General features: G+C 40.9%; 1 protein-coding gene across 1 annotated transcript; it reads right to left on the reverse strand.

Moving 5' to 3' along the window:
• Nucleotides 1-1961: 1961 nt before the first annotated feature.
• LOC114569460 (SH3 and cysteine-rich domain-containing protein 2) lies at nt 1962-19600 on the reverse strand. The gene is made up of 10 exons (XM_028599276.1): nt 19267-19600; nt 17838-17932; nt 13585-13669; nt 10034-10128; nt 8706-8775; nt 8322-8443; nt 8122-8210; nt 6650-6701; nt 5311-5448; nt 1962-4374 (listed from the first exon to the last, which is right to left on the reverse strand). Exons 1-10 carry the CDS (start codon nt 19574-19576, stop codon nt 4276-4278), a joined length of 1155 nt encoding a protein of 384 aa, XP_028455077.1. The 5' UTR covers nt 19577-19600; the 3' UTR covers nt 1962-4275.
• Nucleotides 19601-22927: the final 3327 nt, after the last annotated feature.

Genomic DNA, 22927 nt, shown 5'->3' on the forward strand with positions numbered 1-22927 from the left:
TTATAATGCAAAGCACTTTCAGTAGCACTAAACTTGCTTTCGAAGAAAGAAGAATTTACATCGGGATTTATAGGAGAGGGACACACACAGGCAATCAGCAGGTTAAAAAAGTGTTGATCAGAAATAATAAATGATGATGGTGGCATGTTTGCATGTAAAAGTTAACTGAAATGGAAATGCAAATTCGCTGAGGCAAAGGTGCATCTGTGCGAGTTGCATCGCTTTTGAACACACTTTTAAAATGCTTAAAAGCATGATGAAGACATATTCAGCCTAGCAAGATTCAGTCTGTTGTATCATTCAGGAAAGGAGCAACCTGTTCAGGAAATATTTAGAAACTGTCATTGATGCAGAACATGGGAGATGGAGCCTGGACAGCCCTCAAATAGACATGGGAAAGGGATCTGAGTATTACACTGGATGATGAGGAATGAGACAAAATCTGTAGGAATATTAAAACTACTGTATGTCACGCGGCATGAGGGTGCGCCTCATTCAGTTCAAGATTATGCATCGCTTCTATTGGACTCCCTCCAGATTTTTTGGAAATGGTATGAAAGACACATGAAATTGTTGCAAATGTAAGACAGAGGACGGCCAATTACTTCATGTCCTGTGGTCCTGTGATCAGGTCCAGGAATTTTGGACTGGGATACATGATAACCTATGTCCGATTGCAGGGACCCAGGTTCCATTCAGCCCAAGATTATTTGTTCTGGGAGATGGGTCAATCCTAAACGGGATGGATATGCACATAAGAAGCTGGGTCCAGACTAGACACATTATTTTAAGAGGATGGAGGAATGAAGGGGTGCCGTCAATTCAAGAGTGGGCTTGTGAGATGGCTAGGGGGGTGGCGTTTGAAAAAATGTCACATAAACGGTTTGCCAGATTGGATGTATATTCTAGAAAATGGGGAAAGTTCCTGAAATTTCTGGATGGCTCCTAAAAAGCTTTATGCTGGGGAGAGACGTGTCTGATGGGGTTATGGTGTTGTCATTTACAGTGTACATATATTTATTTGGTTTATTGTCTATTTTGTTACTATTTTGTTGAATGGTCTGGAATATTTTAGTTAATGTGTCATCTTTTCTTGATTTTTGTCTGGGCGGTTGGTGATGACAGAAGAGGTGGGATTTTTTCTTGTTGCGAGTTTGTTAAAAAAAAAAAAAGATTGTTAATCACAAAAAGAAACTGTCATTGATACACATTGATAGGTACAATAGTGACAGCAGCGTGGAGCACAATAAATGACAATTTCAACAACAGCTTATTGTAAATTCTGGTGTAAATATGTTTTTGTTTGTTTTTTTTCCTCAAAGGCAACTTTTGGGCTTCGGGATGCTTGGCTATATAACATGCACTCTTGAGAATTGCATAATTACAAAATTTTCCTTTTTGGTACAAATAAAAAAAGACAATCAGTAAATCCAATCAGTGTTGGTTTCCTTGATTTGGCTGTTGTTTGCTTAAAAAGTCATTACTTTTCCTCTGGTATATGGAGCAGTGTGTGATTTCATGAAAAGGTCTGAATTACTCTCCCTCCAGCAGTGCCAGTACGTGATCATTTATGTTGCAGCTATGTTTTCAACATAATTTTGGCATCCCTCTGTGCCCAGCAGTGTGTTTCAAGATAGAGGTTGGTGCATTATGTATTGACGCCACTAAGACTCACCATTAGAGCAGCCTTATTTAGCAGCTCCCTGCTACATTTCAGGCCTTGAATATAATTACAGATAGAGAAAAACACCAAAAGCTAGGTGCTGTCTGGATGCAGACCTACGTGATCAACAGCATTCACACATGCAGCAGTATATTTCAACGTGCCAGTGTGCAAATCATGTCATCTGCGTACATAAAAGGGGCAGAGACTGTTTTGTAAATATCTTTTATTAAGTTATGTGGCCAACCAATGACTCCGGACTCAGGATACATCCAAACACATACTTAACATTTTGAATTCTAAAAGGTGTGAACATGTGATGTTACAGAAAACTAGGCACAATGTAAGATAACAAAGTGTTTACATGGGTAAAAATCATAAATCCAGTTCTGCTCTGATGCCATTTTTCTCCAGGATGGTCATATTGTTTATGCTGCTGTGTAATTCTCAGTTTTTTTCCATCTCTGATATTATATATTATAAATCTGACGCACATAGACAAGCTTTCAGCCCTTTGACCAAAGAGCTCCATAGGGAAGTGAAGTTGCAGGTAAAGTATTGTTAAATATGAAAGCTATTACTATGAAGGAGATACCTCAACAAATAGGACAACTTATTAAGATGACACAAAATAAAGTGCTATTCTCATCATTACAAGAAGAGAAGCTTATTTCTCACAGTCTCTAAACACTTTCACATATATTAAAATGTAGACTAAAGAAGGATCACATTAGCTTAATCTCTGTGGTCTGAAAGACATACGAGTTAAATTATTTAGTTAAATTATTTCATCATTTGCATTGCCATCATTCTACTGTTGCATTCTTTATGTTCGTGACACAAGTGGAGTGTCCTCTCTCTGGAAAAAGGTGTCTAAAACATCAATATGTACAGTACAAGAAAAAAGAAAAATGCCTTCACTTTATGTCATAACTGACCAGTAAAGAAAGAGAGGACGAGAGATGCCAAACGGGGAGCAGAAGATGGAGATGACAGGCTGACATTTGATCAATGATGACTGGTGCATCCATGTGTACAACACTACCTGCATGCACAGACTGACTCATAATGGTTCAACACTGATGTCATTCCTCTCACTACACCTCCTCCTCCCTCTGTTTCCCTGCATCCTCCTCCAAGCTGTCAGTGAAACTTAGACTCCTTGTCATGGTCAGAAAGATCCCCATTGTGTTGTTTTTCTGGCAGACTGGCCGCCGTTTGTTTCCCACTGTTCCAGCTTTAGTGAAGTCATGTAATAATGCTGTGCAACACCCACTGCAGCTCTTCGGAGGGTCTCTGCAGACAGAAAAACAACCCTTTAATGCCCGTCAAGCTCCTTTATGTGAAAACAGGAGAACAGAAACTGCCACTGCTACACTTGGGAGGTCTTGCTCAGTGCTCACAACAACCAGCCGTATGAGGGAGGACCACCCTCCCTGTTTTTTCTAGAGAGACTCGCAAGTTTTACCTCCCTTCCTTTTGATTTCCCCTGCATCACCTTTGCTTAAAACAGTAAGACAACAGATTTAGACCCTAGACAATCACCGCTGAGTTATCAACAAGATGCTTTGCACCAAAATGTATTCCTGTATGGATATGCCATTAACTAAAAATACTTTTTTTTCCAGCAGTTCCTTCAGGTTTAAGTTCCTGTCTTGTAGATAGATAAAAACAAGAAAAAAAGGGAAAGTTTGTTTTGCAAAATTTGTTGAGTTGACCTTTCTGTGGAGCATGGGGTCCACCGGCTGATTTATGCTCTCTTACCAGAAATAAAGCTGATGCATTTTTGTTCCATATTTTCATTGTTATTTTTACTGAAAAAGTCAGGGGAAATGTTTTTTTTAAATTTCCTGCGTAGAGATCCTCAGAGGCTTCACATTTCCTTTGAAAATCTTCTGATTTCTGCACTCTCAAGTTGACTAAATGCAGTCAAAACTCAGCCTGACACTGCTGAGGTTTTTTGGATCGGGTCTACTCCTTTCATCTGATTCTCTTCTCTGTCTGAATGGCAGCAGTGTTCTCTGGCTGGCAGTCGTTGTCCTTGGCACGTGCCTCATGTTGTGTAGCTACCATTAGCTGATATCAGTCCTCAGGCCAGAGACCCTGACATGAGCAGATAGGGATGAGACATGCGGAGTGGGCAGTAAAAAGAAAAGGACACTGACAGAGGCATCATGTTCCCATGACAGGACTCAGCCTCCTCCCACGTTGGTAGACATCTTTTTGATGGATGAAAAAGAGATGTGAACTGGCATCTGGCAAGCATATTTAAAGCATTTTTGACTTGTGCACCCTTTTTCTAACTAAACATTGATGTTTGTATTGGAAAGATAAAACTAGACTGCTGAAAAACAGTTCCTTTGTAAGAGCAGGGTTACTGCATGACTGTACACTCTATTAAAGAAAGTAAATGAAATCAACGGGAAACCACATGTTCAAGGGGGCTGTGGTTCCAGCTCTTTGCAGAAGTGTGTTTGGTTAAAGTTAGTCAGGACTGGTTGGAAAGGCTGCGGCTGTCGTTTTGACGAGCGCAGGTTGGAGGAGGGGATATGAAGACGGGTGCCTCCCAGGGGGAAGTAGAAGTGGAAGGATGGTGATTTGAGCACAGAGGCTCAGATCTCCTCTATGGAGTCAGCAGGGACCAGCCCTCTCTTCTTCCCGCTGCTCAGCCTCAGAAACACCTCGCCGTCTTCTCGCTTCCCCACACAGATCTGAAAGGAGAAGGCAGACGCTCAGTTGCTCTATACTTTCAATAAAGTAACAGATTCTGAAATATAAGACCAGATTTATCTTTTAAAAAACTATTTCTAAATTTAAGAAATTTGACACATTAATAGATCTTCGAGAACATAGGTGGGTATGGAGGAAATGCGAACAGGTATATCCATTTTGGCAGAACATTATGGGACTTAATGTAGCATCATAATCTTGTATGCTTGAACAGTGCCAACAGAATGAATGAACATGCTGACAGTTAGTGCCAGTTGCCTACAGTTATTCAACGTATTTATGCTTAGTATATCTCAATTTAATTCAGAAATCATTATGAATAGAAATAAATTGTGAAATTATAAGCAAAATCAACAACACAAAACATGGGTAAACAATGGGAATTTAAAAACACTATACTAAATAATAAGTAATCAGCAACCTATTTGTGTACGATGAGATTTTCTGACCTGTGCTGAAGAGAAACTCTAAATTTAAAACTATGGTGACAATGCACTACAACACATTTGGAGGGGGGCATACATTGTGAGTAAAAACTGGTTTAAAGTGATCTTTAAAAAAAAACAACCTTTAGTGTATTTTCTTGCTGAATGTCCGTAAAAAAAAAAATTGAAATAATGAGCTTTATAGTGTCAACACACAGACACAGAGATTATTTTGGTGCCAATCCTTTGATCACACCCTGCCCAGGATGTACCCCGCCTCTCACCCAGAGTGTGCTGGGATGGGCTCCAGCCCCCTCCCAGCACACTGGGAGGGGGCACAGGATATTGTGGGTACCACAAATAGATGGAACGTTATGATCACAAACTAAATGATTCAAAATGTCAGTGTAGTTCTTTAAGGGGTATAAACATAAATTAGAGTAAGAAAAACAGCGGAATAAGTCATTAAACAATACGATAACATTAGCGTACTTGGGATTCCTTCACGGCCATGTGTCCTCTCTCTCGGTTGCCAGGAAGGCCCTGGACGACCCGCCACACTCTCTCTCCTGGCCGGACCCTCTGCACAAAGTTGGAAGGGAAGAAGCCAACTTTGTCTCCACTCTTGCCCTGTAAAAACACGGAAGAACAGTACACAATCTGTCAACATTTGAAATGTAACTGGTTGTTACAATGACGTTACAATACATACTGTTAATAAATTAATAAATTAGTTTCACAGCTGGTTTTTATTACGGTTACTGATTCATTGGGTCTGTCCCTTTATATTAGTTTTCATTGTTTGGCTGATGATGAGCCAGATGAATGTCTGTCTTGACAGACGGTTAGACTGGCTGACCATTTCTGAACTTATTGATATGTTTCAGAGTTGACATCATCTGTGAGGTCAGTAGGAACAACAGATTTCTTCATTCTGAATAGTAATGGGAAATGCAAAACACAGTGACACAGACAGCAACACATTTCTGTCTGTGCAGTGATGACTCATTGTGGCTGCACAGACAAGTGTAGAAGCAACTTAAGAAGAAGGAACACTGAAATCACACAAATTAAAACGTATTATAATTATTGTTTTTAAATGCAAACAAATTGCTTTACCTTAATGTCAGATTTATTTTACATGCAAATCAAGAAACGGCAGATTACGGCGTTTTGCTTGCTGGTGAAAACAGATGATGTTTGAGTAAACCTAATTATGCAGCAATATTTCACAGTTTATCACCCTCCGCCTTAGGTGTTGATGTGTTTATTTTATATTATGTATATTAAGTGAATCACAAACCATACATTAGCGATGAACAGATGATTCACAAATTATACATAATTTAATGGTTCCTCAGTGCGACAGTGTTGATTTAAAGTGTGTAATGACTGCAGCTTCACTTTAGGCTACATAAGTGCTAGTAAATACTGGTCCACTGATGGAAGACTCCGCACTTTAGTTAAGTCTGCGTGCATTTTCCTTAGTCTGTGATGGAAAACCCAGACCCACACAGATGCACATTTGCTTCCATCAGGACAAAGAGAAGCTCATTACAGAGTCAATAAAGACCTCTTTGAGCTTGCAAAACTAGTCAAGTTCATTGTGATAACTCTTGGTAATTTTCAGAGGAAATTATGTTCTATTTCTGTCTGTAGCTGCCTGCATGTTTAGGTGTAATGCTAAAGGGATGTTTTTAAAGACTTGAATTAACACAAAAAATGCACATGCACACGTTTCTGTGCACTCAAATACACATTATGAAGAACACAGGTAACACACAAACACACACACAAACACACAGATGGTTGCGAATGATTTATTACCCACCTTCCACCACTCTTCGTTAGAGTCGTCAGTGACCTGCACACGATCACCGGGACTAGAGGAGGAGAAAAGACAAGAGAGAAGATTAATAAAGGAGGCATGAAGGGGAGCAGTGATTGAGGCGGAGAAGAGAAGGGGAGACGAGAGTGGGATACATGATGGGGAGATGAAGGGGGTGAGAGAGTGAAAGCGGCAAGCAAAAAAAAGAAAAGATAAAAGAGAGTTGAGTGTGAGGACAAAGGATTACGTTGCCAGAATGCCACAGAAAGCTGTTGTACACACGGTTACAAAGCTGTGGAGATTAAAATGCCTCTGTGTTCCTCTGCAGAGGTTACAGAGCAGCCAACACACCAAAGTCATGAGGTCTACGTGAAATACGACTCTGTAGCGTCTACTGCAGTGGTGACGGCTGGACCTATTTTGCAGCCAACCTGGCCTGCATGCTAATGAGGCAACCAGTTTTTTTAAATAACACTTTTCTACACACACACACACACACACACACACACACACACACACACACACACACACACACACACACACACAGTGTAGTACGCTGTCCTAGTTACACAGGTAGAAACTGCTGTCCCAAATGCACTTCTGTGTGGGAAAGTTATGCTTGCTATCGTCGGAGGAGACATCAAGCCTGACCAGAGATTAGAAAGTTTCTCTTTGTGTGATATTACTCCCTTTTCCCTATAAAAAGCTACTGTTAAAGACTATCGACAGTCATTTTCTGTACTTGTGCTGAAGTGCTGTAAACTGACTCTTTAAAGATACTCTGTATGAGCTTTTTCCAAAATAAAATAGGTTTTGTCTTTTGCAGTCCATACTAGTCAAACCCAGACAGAAGCACAGAGACACATTATGCTTTTATTAGTTCACATATATTGTTCAGTCACACACACAGAGCCATAGCACAGTCCCATGGATCTACCTGTTGTCCCGCAAACCATTCATACACACACATACATATCCTGCCCTGATTTAACTGCTCTGTCCTTCTGTTCTTCTATTTTTTTATCCTTCTTCATCTTATATAGCTTTTACTATACTATATACTACATTCAAACTTAACTTTCTCTGCCTATTTCTCCCATCCTCTCGCTCTCTCTCTCTGCCTATGATAATCTTCAGCTCCATGCCATCTCCCCTTATGTCTGTCCGCCCTTTCATCTCTCAGTTGTTCACTGTCTTTATCCTCTCTCCTGCTGGGAACACAGCTCAGTTGCTAGCTGTGTAAAGGGGACAGTGATGGGCTTCCAGTTTATAATTAGTCGTCCTTAAGGGCGCCCTGGCACTGTCCTCTGCAGATGGTGGGGACATTTTCATCCTGCATGACACCATGCAAAAATACAGACAAAGCAAATGCACTCACGCACACAATAGAAAAAACAAAATACCACACAAGCACTCCTGTCTGTGCACACAAAGGAAAATGCGTGCAGTAGGCAGTCTGTTTGGCTTTTACTCACTGAAGTTCCAGGTCATTCTGTTCCTGAGGCAGAAACTTGTAGAGCGCTACATAGGTGTGGATGGAGTGAACTTCAATGCGCTTGGGCACCTGGACACAGAGAGACACAGGGACGGGGAGGTAGTAAGATAGGAATACACGCTCAAGGAGGAAAACAACAAGGGGTGACAGTCTCCACAGGGGGATTAAACAGAGTGGTACCATCACACTGCTCTCCTCTGCAGGAGTCTCATCTTCTGCTGGACTCTCATCTTCTGCTGAAGTCTGAGCCTGGCTGCCACTCTCACCTTCCTCCTCGATCTCGATGTCGGGGACAGGGGTGTCTGAGGGTGGCGAGAAATTTTCTTTGAAGGTGCCAGGCATGCACTCACCCACACATGCAATCAGGCATGTCATTTGTCACAGTAAATCTCTCTCTCACACACATGCGCACACACACACACACACACACACACACACACACACACACACACACACACACACACACACACACACATGCACAGCATATGCATAGACACACATAGACCCACATAGCACATATGCCTATCCACATACATGGAGACACAGACACACAGCAGTGTTTACCCCCTGTCTCCTGAGTTATGTCTTCCTCCATGCTGCACTGTCTCTGCTGCATCTCCTCACCTCCCTCACCCTTATCAAAGACGGAAATTAAGAGGAAAAAAATTAAATGTCAGCACCGGGATGTCAAAGAGAATGCATTTGATAGTGGTAGTAACACTTTTCTCTGCTCTGAATCATTAAGAATGCACACAGATCAGTAGTTCTCAGTGGTGTAGCGCGATCTGCATATTTGGGGGGTTTAGGAAGATTTGCACACTGGTTCAACTCCATGTGAGAGTTAATGAGAAGAACACAGAGATCAGTGTCATCCATTATGCTCCTCATAGATTCATTATAACACACCATGGGTAAAGTTAGATTTACAGTAAGTAGGGGACTAGCATGACCTCAAAGAGAGGAAACTTTTGAAAGGCTTTGAAATTAATTTTCAAGCAAATGTTTGACATTTTGGGAATTACGTTGCCTCATTTGCTTTCTTATCTTTCTCATTCGTTAGATGATGAGATTGCAACAAGTCCTCCAAACCATACAACAATATAGGTTGTTTATTCCCTCTAATACGACCCACAAGAGCGTTTTCTGTGAGAGGACGTTACGGTGGTGGTTCTAATGTCGTTAACGTTGTGAAACGGTTGCAGCTTGGTTATGTTTAACCACAAAAACATCTTCATTAAAATTGAAAAACATCGTGGTCTGGGTTAAAATGTGATTTTAATTCACTTATATATACGCACGTGACACTGAACCCGTAGCTTTGTTTGTTCTGTAAAGTTAAAACAAAGTCACTGTTTACTTTTATTTTCAAACAGGGTTTAAACTCGTGTTTGACCCCTCCTAATGCAGAACTTGGCACTCTTATGCTTTATCACATTACTTTCTGCTTTGCTACCATCATAATTACTACAGCCACTACAGGGCTCCACCACTTTAAAGGTAAATATGAGTCATAATTGCTGCTTGATCAAACAACCTATGGGAGCGTTTTTTGGGGGAGGACAGTCTCGAAGATTGATACCACTCTATCAATTTTCTTATCTAATTCTCTGCCAGAAAGGGAATACAAGTATTTCCCAAAATGTCAAAATATTCCTTTAAAGCTTAATCCTTAGTAATATTTAATATCATCCAGCCAATTTTGGCAAATATTTGTCGATGATTTGTAAAGTTTTTACAAAATACGACAGAATTAAAACTAGGGAGAGTAGTGCAACAAATCACAGCAATGCAGTTATCTATGGTCCCAATACTTCACTAGTGAGTTGACCAATGTCGTAACATTTTTATGGCAACTGTCCTCAACCCCCAACCACAAGGTGATGATGTCATACCAGGCTGCGTGTAGGGGACTCTGACAAACTGCCAAAACTGGAGCGGCTCATCTGTGCCAAGGACGTCCCGTAGCGCAAGGCGGCATACACAGGGTCTACACGCATCCGCGCAGCCTCTGAAACCACACACACACACACACACACACACACACACACACACACACACACATGCAGACGTGTGTACGCACGCACGCGCATGCACGCACGCACACACACACACACACACACACACACACACACTATTATTTTCACTTTATTATAAGAAATAAAAAAAGATTTACGCAAAGACACAACTCCATACACACTTTGGACTACACAATGAGATTACACTGTACATCATTATTATTGTGCCAATCTGGAGAAACCAGAGGGTCTAAATTTAACTGTATTAAGTCCTGGACGAAAGTGACCCACTTTAGATCAAGCAGAGGACAGCAGTCAAAAGTTAAGGAGACATGGAGATATTTCAATAATTCTACATGCTTTGATTTATTTATACATTTACTTATTGGCAGGACATGTGTCTTATAGCTTTAATAGCTGTAAAATGAAGCATCTGGAGCTGTAGTTGAGTAGAAAGGGAATAAGAGATGATTTAAAATATGGAAATCCTTCATTGCTACATTCCATGTAGATGGCAGTGCTGGGTGAGCAGAGTATTTCTGAAGTTAGGAATTAAATGTCCTGCTCCTTTTTCCATCTAGCTCAACACGAGTTGAATGGAAGGCAGAATGATTTTTTCCGAGGGGCCAGAAGCTGTGTGTGTGTGTGTGTGTGTGTGTGTGTGTGTGTGTGTGTGTGTGCGCAGAGGATCAAGTTGTAATGATTTGCAGTTTCATATTAAGGTCAGTGTCTCCATGCTCTCGTCAAATAGGTGATAAATTAAACAGGAATGCTAACATAAATTCTGCAACAAGAATGCCTTTAGTCTGACTGGTGTAAGTATTTTGAGGTGATACAGCTTATGTGTGTTTTTAATTGACTGTAGCAAGGAGGAAGCATTTCTACAAAGAGCAATTCATTACAGGTGAAGAGAAGAGAGTAAACAGTGGAAAAGTCGTGCTCAGACACTATAATCCTCTATAAAAAATAATTATTCTCCGACCTTCAGCTTTTTTTCAGTGCAGAAAGGAGAGTTCTATACGTGATTTGGCTTCATCAGTCTTCATAATGTGCTTTAATGAACTTTGTGACTTGAGGTTACTTACAAACTATGACAAACTATAAGCTTAAACATTCAATAACAACCACAATTTGACCAGTGAATAATATTTTAGACCTAACAACATTATTCATACGGGTCTTCTTTCTTAAACTAGTCCTTCTGCCTGAATCAAAGGCAATTCTTTTTTTCACCTTAACAACAAAGCTGTTGTTCTTGTTTAAATAGAGAAATAAATCCTTGCATACATTTCAATTGGTAGTTAATCAGATTTAATTGTCACCGAAAAATTGCAACCTAGAGCATTGACTGTTATAAGTACTTCACTCCTGCAGCTATTAGACTCTCGCCCTCATAAATGTGGTTTAATATAACACAATAAACTGCTTTGCCAAAAGGCAGTTGATGGGAAATCACAGGGTGTGTAAGTAAATCCTTTCATTAAAACAAATGTCATCTAATAGTAATGTGTGCAAACATGAGCTCTGTATTTTACCAAGCCTTTAGTTAGCATAATTATGAGGTCTCTTTGCAATGTGTGATTGTGAGGTTGGCAGGTTGCAGTCTCAGCTGGCCCTGGCAGCGTCCAAGGCGTCATGGTGCGCAGCTCGGGGTGATAACAGAGCTGTAGGTTAATTGTACCCTGATTCATGGATAGTGCAAGGAAGTGACAGCATAAGGTGGCTAATCCTGATTCAGCGAGGCATACAGTATGTGAGATGAAGGACTGTATCACTTACACAGATGTTCATCCAAAATGTATGACAAAGAAGATCAAGCTGGTATTCAGAGATGATGATGAAAGGAAGAACAGATTCAGGTACTTTTAGGACACAGTCTAAGCTTGGACCACAGCATTTTAGCTTTCAACGCATTTACTTGACAAAGAGACAACAAGCAATTGTCAGATTTGTTCGCTTCTGTAATCGTATGCCACTAAGTAAAAATGTGATTTGTATTCAAAATGTAATTGTTGGTGAAATAGAGGTGAATGTAATGATAAAGAGAGCTAGACAGGACTTAGACCAATCGGCAGCAAACTGAAGTGCCAGACAATAAAGTAATTCCCTCCATCTCTCCAAGGATATACAGTACAAAGCATGAACAGAAATATAAAATCATAAACATTAGAACTTATATATATATATATATATATATATATATATATATATATATATATAATTTTATCTGTGGTAACAATGCTTTTTGGCAATAAATCTTATACCATTGGAAAGCCTGTTTAGTTCCCTTTCAAATTGTGTCCCATTTGTAAGGAACATGCATTTGTGGGATGAGCAGCAACAGCAGAGTATGTGGGTTGCGCCCATGAAAAATTTGCCACATCTTCTCTGCCAATGCCAAACAGGTTATTCTGCCATTGACTTGTTTGGTGTTTGGTGGATGGGATGATTGAAGTAACACAGTAAGACATATTGGCAATTTAACAATTTATTCATTTCACAACCAGGATCCTCGGTAGCGTGTGGAAGAACCATACACAGCCACAACAGCCTGGCACTTCCTCCTCATGCTGGTCACCAGCCTGGTCACACACTGCTGTGGGATGGCATCCTATTCTTCAACCAGCATTTGTCGCAAGTTGGCCAACGTGGTTGTGTTGGTCACTCTGGTACAAACTGATCAAGCTGATCCCATAAGTGTTCAATGGGGTTGAGGTCAGGACTGCTGGCAGGCCATCCATCCTCTCCACTCCCACATTCTGGAGGTAGTCTCTGATAAACCTCGCCCTGTGGAGGATCAGGATAGAGTTCGGTCCCAGACTCTGGAAATATGGCATTGCCACTGGTTGCAGAATCTCATCTCTAAAGTGTCAATAGCAACAGCAAAATAACCTGTTTGGCAATGGCAGAGAAGATTTGGCAAATTTTTCATGGGCGCAACCCACATACTCTGCGCTGCTGCTCATCCCACATTAAATGCATGTTACCACAGAGAAATAATCTACCAAAACAGAGATTTCCTTACTTTTTGTGGTAAATTGTAATATAATATATATAGATACTGTATATATATATATAATATTATATTTCTTTTTTTTACATACTTTCAGGGTGCAGACCGTCCACCAGCCTCCAAGAGAAGCTGAATTTGTTCTTCCTCTTTATATTTTCCCACTTCATGCTCCTCGGGTGTCAGGTGAGATGGAGACAGTTCTGGTTTTATTACAGTGCATGCACAAGCACACAAAAATCTACAAAAAAACCAAAAGGCTAGACAAGAGCAACATCACAAAACAAAAGCACGTGGGACACATACATAACGATGCACTGTGCACTCACCCATAAAACACACACACACACACACACACACACACACACACACACACACACACACACACACACACACACAGACACTCTGGTTTGCTCACCTTGGCTTGGTTTAACTTCCTTGACGACAGACAATTGGTCATTGACGAGCATTGGCGAGCTGAAGTTTCGCTTGAACGCTCCAGACTAATGGAGGAGAACAGAAAGATTATTTTTAGTTTTTTTCTTGTTTATAGGCTGAGCTGATGGGGAACTGGCTCTATGTAGTGGTTTTAGGACATTCATGGAGTCATTTGAAAATTACTGAATCAGAAACACATCAAGACACACAGTATGGTGCACATGCTGCAGGAAAAGAACTCATTTCTGACATCGAGTCACAAATCGAAGCAACGTGTAGCTCTCTTTGCTGCTAATTACGAACAATAAATTCACTTAACCATTTACTAATATGCACATGGCTAACACAAAGGCATGGACATGTGATTCTGTGTGTGTGTGTGTGTGTGTGTGTGTGTGTGTGTGTGTGTGTGTGTCCGCATGGGTGCAATTTCGCACTCAGCTATCAGTTTGCCTTGACTTGCAAATGAACCACTCAGTTTGTCATATTATGTAGATGAGAGAAACACTCTGTGACACCTTTATTCCTGTAAAGATACCCGGGTTCTGGTCCTATGATATTTTACCTTTCCCCTATCTCTCCCTCTTTGTCTTCTATCAAACTGCACAGCCGTTTTGAACACAGTGCTCCTAAGAAGTGCTCTCAGAAGGTCTCGCATCTTGCTGCATGCTAATGTCCTGCACTAGAGGATGAACAGAGAAGCTATGTCTGGAAACACTCCCAATTTGCTGCCTGGTGCACTATAATCCCCAGGTTAAGAGGGTTCCAGCGTTTGTGTCAAATTTGTTTAATTTTTTTTTTATTTAAACACTGTAGGCTACTTACTGTAAGACTGTTGCTTAAAACAAATCAAACTAGAACTGCAAGCAGTTATGACAGGGTCCAGTTATGACAGGGAGCACGCAAAAGCGGAACCCAAAGCGGAACCCAAAGCGGAACCCAAAGCGGAACCCAAAGCGGAACCCAAAGCGGAACGGTGGGGAGGCAAAAGTCTGGAAATATTGAGAGGTGTGAGCTGCAAGGTCTGTGGTACATTGCTGTTGCAAATATCCCATTAACATTGATTGAGTAAAAGGGCCAAAACTGGTCTACGTTGACTATAGTGCCCCCTAATGGCCAATCCTCACCAAATTTGGTACATAGCCTCAGAGCGGCATGCCGAACGAGCTTCACAAATTTCATGTTGATAGCAATTACTACGACAGAGAAACTGCAATCGCAAATGTCCCATTTGCATGCATTGAGTTATTGGCCAAAACACATAAATGTTGATTATAGCGCCCCCTAATGGCTGATATTTGCTGAGTTTGGTACAGAGCATCGTACTGCTATGGTGAACAATAATCTAAAGTTTGTTGAAGATAGCATTTAATTTGGCAGAGATATGGTAAAGTTCATGTTTGGTAGCTAGCTACAAACATTTTTTTGGTAGTACAATGCGCATAGTTTAACGTAGCAAAATTATTTTAATAACTTTTGATCAGGTCCATCTGGAAGTACCAGGTTTCATGCAGATCGGTCGCACGGCCTAAGACAAGTTCGAAAAAGTTGGCTTTGCAAAAAAACTTCTTAGCGGAAGGCAAGGCCTACATCATGTGATTCAGCTTAATTCAAGGAACACAGGGATGTAAGATTTTCTAATGTGCAATGTGTAATATGGGAGTTAAAGGCAAAAAAGCATTTTAGCGCCACCTAGTGGTTCACATGTGTAATTTTTGGTAGGTGAGGTCCATGAACCATTGTACACCGATCCTGTAAATTTAAAGTTGCTCACATTAGTGTAAGTGGTGAATCCAAACATGGGTCCCATAGGCCACGCCCACTTTGACCAATCAGTACCCCACTGTATGGTTGGCCTCAGCAGTGGCCCTAGATCGTACCCTCCAAATTTCGTAACAATCGGATGCGCCGTTCATGAGATATAAACTTTTGCACTAGTAGCGCCCCAATATTTGTAAAATGTGTGGCGGACCTCCAGAGGGTCATGGCAAACAAGAATCTAAAGTTTTGCATTGATAGCATTTATTTTGGTCGAGATATGGCGAAGCTGGTGTTTTCATACTTAGCTGCACAAATTTGTTTGTCCGTAATTTGCGTAATTTTTATCCGATAGAAATTCTCTTTTTTTTCAGGTCGGTCTGGAGATGCTACTTACCAAGTTTCGTGAAGATCGGTCGCACGGGCTAGGAGGAGTTCGGCAAAGTAGGTTTTTGATAAATTGCGATTTTTCACGCATAAACGTCTAGGTGGAAATGGGCGTGGCCTAGATTCAGTTGGATCCAGAGAACACAGGATATGTTTTTTGAATGTGTGATATGCATTTTTTTCTGCTATAGTGCCACCTAGTGGTGGATATGTGTACTTTTTGGAATCTGAGCAGTGGGCCCCATTCTCTACCCACCCCTGAAAGTTTCACCTGTGTAACTTGTACGGTGTAGGCTGCAGTATGACTTTTAACAAAAAACTGGGCAGAAAAATAAAAGTTTTTGCGAAAACAATAGGGTTCCACAGCCTGCTGTGTTCCTACAGCCTCGGGCTTGGACCCCTAATTAATTTTAAAGTGCAGGTACAATTGTGAAGTCCAGGTTCATGGTAAAGTAACCATGGTAACAATGTTTCTGCTCAGGTTATTCAAATCATGATTGCTTGTTATTGATGCTGGTGTTTTTGTAATCTGGCTGTTAAAAATGTCCGGGGAAATCAGAGAAATCGGAGGTTAGACTGGACTGAACAGGAGGAACTTGTGTTGTTAGATAAACACACTATCAGAGAGTTAGTTTTTTCTATGGTTTAGACATTGCGGCACATTTTCATTCACTTCAGCAATGCAAAAAAAGATTTTGCTTCCTCTTTAGTCGAGATAAGTTGTTACTGAATGTATCTATTGTTTCCCTTATTTTAATTGATAAGGACATTTTGCAACACAATTTAAAGGTCCCATGGCATGAAAATGTAACTTTATGAGGTTTTTTAACATTAATATTCTAGCCTATGGTCCCCCAGTGGCTAGAAATGGCAATAGGTGTAAACCGAGCCCTGGGTATCCTGCTCTGCCTTTGAGAAAATGAAAGCTCAGATGGGCAGTTCTGGAATCTTGCTCCTTATGAGGTCATAAGGAGCAAGGTTACGTCCCATTTCTCTGCTTTGCCCGCCCAGAGAATTTGGCCCACCCATGAGAGAGAGACATCATGGCTTTCAAACGAGCAAAGTGGCAGTTGGTCAAGGCCACATACCCCCTCCCTCTCCTCCTCAATAGCTACAGACACAGAAATGGCACATACTAAGGAAAGCTCATTGTGGGACTGACTCTAGTGGCTGTAATTCTGCACCAAGGCTGAATTTTGGGAAAGAGACTTCAGATACAGTATTAGGGGGACCACTAAGGTCTATATAAAAGCATCCAAAGAGCACCATGTCATAGGACCTTTAAACTATTCTTTGTAGCCTCAAAAACGTACATAAGATCAAAAACAGTCAAAGGTTAGCTTAGCCTAGCTTAGCACAAAAACTGGAAACAGGGGGAAACAGCTAGCCTGCTAACCTTCTGTCTGAAGGTAACAAAATCTGCATATCAGCAAATCACATCATAAAAGGGAATCACTTGTTTGTTTTATCCTTAAATTTGTCGTTTTGCTGGGGTTTGAGCTGGACAATTTCTTGGCTAGAAGCAGTTGCCAGGCAACTAGCAAAGACTCCAGAAAGTAACTGTCCCCAGCCAAGATAGAGTCTGCCACATAACCTCCCTAAAATGAAAATTAATTTGTTGTTTTGACGGATATTGTTACGGGTTATGTAATTTTGTATGTAATTAGTGAACTTTAGGGGTGACAATATGCCGATTTTGTTTTCGTCAGACAGAGCCAGGCTAGCTGTTTTCCTCTGTTTCCAGTTTTTGTGCTAAACTAAGCTAATCGCTGCTGGCTTATGGATGATTCCTTTAAGGATATCTCTTCTAAAATTGAAGATAACTGAATATTTTCCTGAGATGCTTTATGCTATCATATAGAAATTATTTTTTGGGGATTTCTAGATTGTTGTGTTTGAAGAACTGGGTAGACACCATGGCAGACATGAATTACCACACACAAACTTAAAAAACAGGAAATCTAAATTACATTATTGCCCACCTGTCTGATGTGAAGTACATTGCACACCATGTTAAAAAAAACCTGCCAGTGTTATATATAAGGGCATCAAATCAAATCACAAAAACTTCTGTGAGTGTATTCTCACCTTCCCATGACACAGCTGCTGCGATAGTTCTGAGGTGCACCACAGGTGAGCAGCCATCTTACATGTTTTACACCGCAGGGCCTGTTTGGAGTTTCCTGCAGAGAGGGACAGAGATAAGAGAATGGATGCAGAGGACACAGACATGGAGGCAGATACTATAAAAGAAATACACAGCAGGCTGCAAATCTGCAAAAGGTAGAAAGTCCTAACAAAGCAATGTGGCCTTCAGATCATATGAGCAGGTTTCCCTCCGCTCAGGTAGAGAGTGTAATCAAGAGTTGTCCCAGTTTTATTAAGCTGGCACTGACACTAACAGCTTTATAATCAACTGTTCCTCTTCCAAAACAACCTGGAGAGATTGGAAACCAGCAGGAGATATTTCAATCAAAATCGATTTGGCACTGAGTCATCTTCATATTTCATCTTTGTTCTCAAGCACTTCAGTGATAAAAGCCTCTGAATATTGAGATGTTTCTCCCTCATTTGTTAGGCAATGAGAAATCCTCTGATTTTTGAATGTTTTTAAAGGTTAAGGGGTTGATCCTACAAACAAAAGATAAATAGATTTATGGATTTGTTGAAGATGGGGATGACATTGCAAAAACATTGATAAAACAAAATGCATGGCTCAAGGAAAACACTGCCTTTACTTTGAAGAGGAAAAATGGATTCTGCTTCATCAGCCTAACAAGGAGACAGAGGCTGGACTGTGTTCAGGGACTGCAGAGGAGTAGGGCTTGAGCGAGGTGATGCATTACACAAATAAACTCACAATGCATGCAGAATTTATACCAAAGGCGCAAAAGCAGAAGAGCAGGTTGGAGTCTGTGATCAATCATAGTGACAGAAAGTAGATTTCAGCAGTAATACCAGCATCAGCTAGTAGTTCATACAAGTGGCAAATTAGGGATGAGAGCCTTCACACATCTGCACCACAGAAATCACTGTTGTAATCTAATGGTTTCTTCACAGATATAAACAGAGAGTGCTGCAGTGAAGACACAGTCCAATTCAAATATTTAATTTTCCTTAAATAGAGTAGAAAAAAAGTAATAATTTGAAAAGTAATTTGGGACTATTATGACGCTATTATGTTCATGCTACCATACCTGAAGGAGTAGTTTGACATTTTGGTAAATATGCATATTATATTTGCTTCCTGGTGGAGAATTAGATGAGACAATTTTCTCATCTAATTTTCTGCCATAAAGTGAATACAGTAAGAGTATTTCCCAAAAGATCGATATTTTTACTTTAAGGAGTTGTAGACTCCTAAATCCTGCTGTGGTCCCTATATCTATAACAATGTTTAATGTCTTAATATGTGATGTTCTCCAGTTTGCACTAGATGGGATGCCACATAAACAAACAGACAGGGAGGCCGGAAATCATGTGAAAACCAGTCCAGGGAGTAGATTGAGGACCTTACCCACTATCATGTGCTTGCAGTGCTGGCAGTTGGTGGGCTTGCGAAAGACATGGTCCTGGAAAGAGTGGGTAATCTGAGGTCGGGGCGGCTTGATGGGCAAAGATGGGGAAAGGCTGAGAGAGGGGGAGTGGGAGGAGATGGAGGGGTTGGGGCTGAGAGATGGTGAAATGGACCGTGAGCGGTCGCCGACGAGAGGAGAGCCAGGCAGTAGTGGAGGAGAAGGAGGCGGCAGGTCAGTGATGAAATCTTCAGGCAGGCGAGCGTCACTGTAGGACCTTTGGAAGAAGTTCTCCACACTTTTGCTGCGCATGAGGGTCTTGAAGGACAGCGAGCGTTTTAGTCTCTGGAGCTGCACACACATACACACACACACATTGACAGAGACAAAGAATAAGAGGGTACACACAAGAATAAACACAAGATAAGCAAGAATGCAGCGACACATTTGGGAGCAATAACAAATGTCCAATACACCCTCAGGGCAGCACAGGCAATATTCTGGCATCCATAAACGCAACACTCTGCTCTGATCTGTACACCATGGAGAAAGAGGATGACTCATGAAATGCAATATCACCTCATATGGAAACAACACATTAAGAGCTAAGATACCTGTATGTTCCCTTCAATGAGACCAAACATGTCTTTCGCACAGTCACATTTAAACTTGTGCGTTTGGCCCATGGTTAAACAAGATAAGCCACCCAGGGCCTTACACCAAGAACTGCTGCGTGTAAATGGCATTTTCTTGGTAGTGGTGGCAGGGGGGCTATTGTGGGGAAATGAAACAAGACAGTTTACACAGTGTTATCATCTATAAACAGCCTATCTCTAGGGTTCTTTATCTGATGAAGTCTGCTCTTTGGACAGATTGATTGTGCCACAGGCTTGAACTACAGGGTCGTTGCATCCCTCCTCACATGCCTACAAGATCCAACAACTTAAAACTACATGTACCCTCTCTCATGTGTATTGACATAACCAGCCATGCATGTATCTTGTAAGCTGCATTCAAACAGTATTCAATAATTGATGGTTGCTGCATTTCAAAAACAGAACAAGCATCTATCATTGATTGGCTAGATAAATGCATGTTTCCTGACGTTTCCCTCCGGCTCTGTGAACAGATGATGATGCTCGTTTCCCGAAGGATAGGCAGCCATTTGTTACTCTGACATGCAATGGTAGCGGGATAGCAGTGTGAGGGCGTGGTTGTGTCGCAGGGGAAGAATGGATCAACACAGACAGACAAACAGACAGATAATCAGCACGCCACAGACACTCTGCATGCACACTCTCTGCCTGTCTGCCTGTCTGCGCTTGCTCTCTGCTCAGTGCCAAACATAATCACTTTACAGGGACATGCTGTTTACAGCTCTGCGTGTCTGGGAATAAGATATGAAAACAGTTTGTCTATTTGAGTCTGTGTGTGTGTTTGTGAGGCACACATGGAGGTAGAGCAAGATAAACAAAAGTCTATGTAACTGAGTGCATATGCTTCCTGTAAATCTCTATTAGACATTTCCCATCATTAGATTACACTGATGAAGACAAGCCAAGCTAAGATAATTAATACATTATATTGCTATTGTAGCTGTAGGTTATTCCTATGTTATTCTATGTATATTGTCACTAAAAAAGTTGTAATTAACTTGATACAAACAGTCAACTCATGACTTTGACTGTTGATTTCCAGTTTACCCTCTAGTTGAAGATTCAGAAATATTCAGTGTAATCTAAAAAAAACTACCAGCAATCATTTATACCTATGGCAGTTCAAATAAAATGTGTTGTTACCTGCTCAGACCCAACCAACGCCAATACAACTCACTTGAGGGTATTTATCAGACTTCACAATGCTCACTCTGGAGCAACAAAAGGCTTTTTTACACCCTTTAAACAGACTTTAATGTGTAAAATCAGCAAACTAGTTTCTTTGAAGTTGCCCAGAAAAATGGAAATTTCAACATCTGTCATTGTATTGTTTGATACACAGTAGCTCAGTCCGTACGGACCAAAGTACGGAGTGTGGACTGGTATCTGGAGAGATGCCAGTTCACCTCCTGGGCACTGCAAAGGTGCTCTTGAGCAAGGAACCGAACCCCCCCAACCGCTCAGGGCGCCTGTCCAGCAGTCGCAGCCCACTCACTCTGACATCTCTCCATTTGTGCATGTATAGGATCTGAGCATGTGTGTGTATTTCAGGCCTGTGTGTAGTGTGCTCTAACCAAGAGTGTAAATTGTAATTTCCCCACTAAGGATCAATCAAAAAAAAAAAAAAAAAAAAAAGTAACTGGGCAAACTCCATCTGCAGATGAAGATAGTGTGATACAATCAAAAGATCCCGAAAGCGACAAATGGATGTTGTGGTGAGACTTGAGTTTTGTCAACATTCATTTATACTTTATTATAGAATATAATATATAATAATAATGCTCTAAAGATCTCATGACCCTTTGTGATACTCAATTTCTAAAAAGCCATCAATTCTGCAGTTAGAAATGTTAGTAAATCATTAGTAAAGGCTCAGAGATTTCTCATTCTCCAGTAAATAATCTTGATGAATTGAAGAGCTAGATTAAGTTGGGCTGAAGGAGGATATACACCAGCCAAAAGGATTTTTCACAACCTGGCAACCCAAATGTTGTTTGTATTACTGATTTATAAAACATTTAGAAACAATCTATTTACTGTAGAAACCTATAAACTCTTTATGAAGAATGCCTTATGAGAAGGTGGTATGAAATTTTTTAAATCATGTTTGTTAATGGTGCAACGCCTTGACACACGTCTCAATGTTTTCGTCACAGTCTTGAGCCGAGCTCTTTCAATCAGAGCAGATGAGTGCTGGTATAGCAGCTTCGGCTAGAGCACATGTCTCAATTACAGCTAATCTAATCATCTGTCAGTGTGTGAGCCTAAAAAGCATTCCCGTTAGCTTCCATTTGAACATTAGCTGAGGGCGTCATACTTCTGAGTTAGAGCCAGTGTGATACCACATTCAATTCGGGTCACATGTCATTTCTGTTGGCCCAGATTATACCCTGGTTGTGATGTATGATCTAGGCCCATATGTGTTATTGATCCCCTGTAATTTAATGACAATGCCTGTCAAGAGAACTGCCTTTTTGAATCTCCCTTCATGTCTCTACTAACTGCACTTCTTACAAGTACTAAGTGAAGCCTTTCATCTGCAGAAAATGAAACAAAAGAACAAAAAAGAAACATTTGGGATGAGTTCAGCTTACTTAAGTTTCTCTCTCAATAAATGATTTATATAATTCAAAAATGACTCACAAGGCTATGCAAAATGCAACACGTTGCCTAGACACGCACCTGCACAGTCAATGTTCTTCAAGCAGCAACGATCTCACAGCTGCCGACCTGATTTTGACGAGTTGTCTCAGCAGATGGGTAAAAGCCCATAATTCTCACATCTTCGATCCATATATAACAACTCCAACTTGTTCTCACATGTAGGGACAGCAGGGTTTGGGCAGACATAATTCAATAATATAGCTTTTATTTCATCCAAATATGTGGCTCTTCCTCCCTCCATCAGAATTTAGTGAGACCAGGGCCCACAGGGCTGAGATATATATGGGATGCTCCAGCCTGTCCAGAGGTCAAGAATGAGCAACAAAAGCATAGTCCCACTGGG

The sequence above is a fragment of the Perca flavescens genome, chromosome 15 (assembly GCF_004354835.1).
Source record: "Perca flavescens isolate YP-PL-M2 chromosome 15, PFLA_1.0, whole genome shotgun sequence".
NCBI lineage: Eukaryota > Metazoa > Chordata > Actinopteri > Perciformes > Percidae > Perca > Perca flavescens.

What these genes read in the sequence shown, in the direction of transcription:
- LOC114569460 (XM_028599276.1), bottom strand. Translation starts at nt 19,576, where the DNA reads ATGCGCAGCAAAAGTGTGGAGAACTTCTTCCAAAGGTCCTACAGTGAC. An exon ending in CAGAATGACCTGGAACTTCA is followed by an intron (nt 6,702 to 8,121) that starts GTGAGTAAAAGC and finishes CTCCTCCTCTAG; the next exon opens with TCCCGGTGATCGTGTGCAGG. An exon ending in TGGCCGTGAAGGAATCCCAA is followed by an intron (nt 4,375 to 5,310) that starts GTACGCTAATGT and finishes TTCTCCTTTCAG; the next exon opens with ATCTGTGTGGGGAAGCGAGA.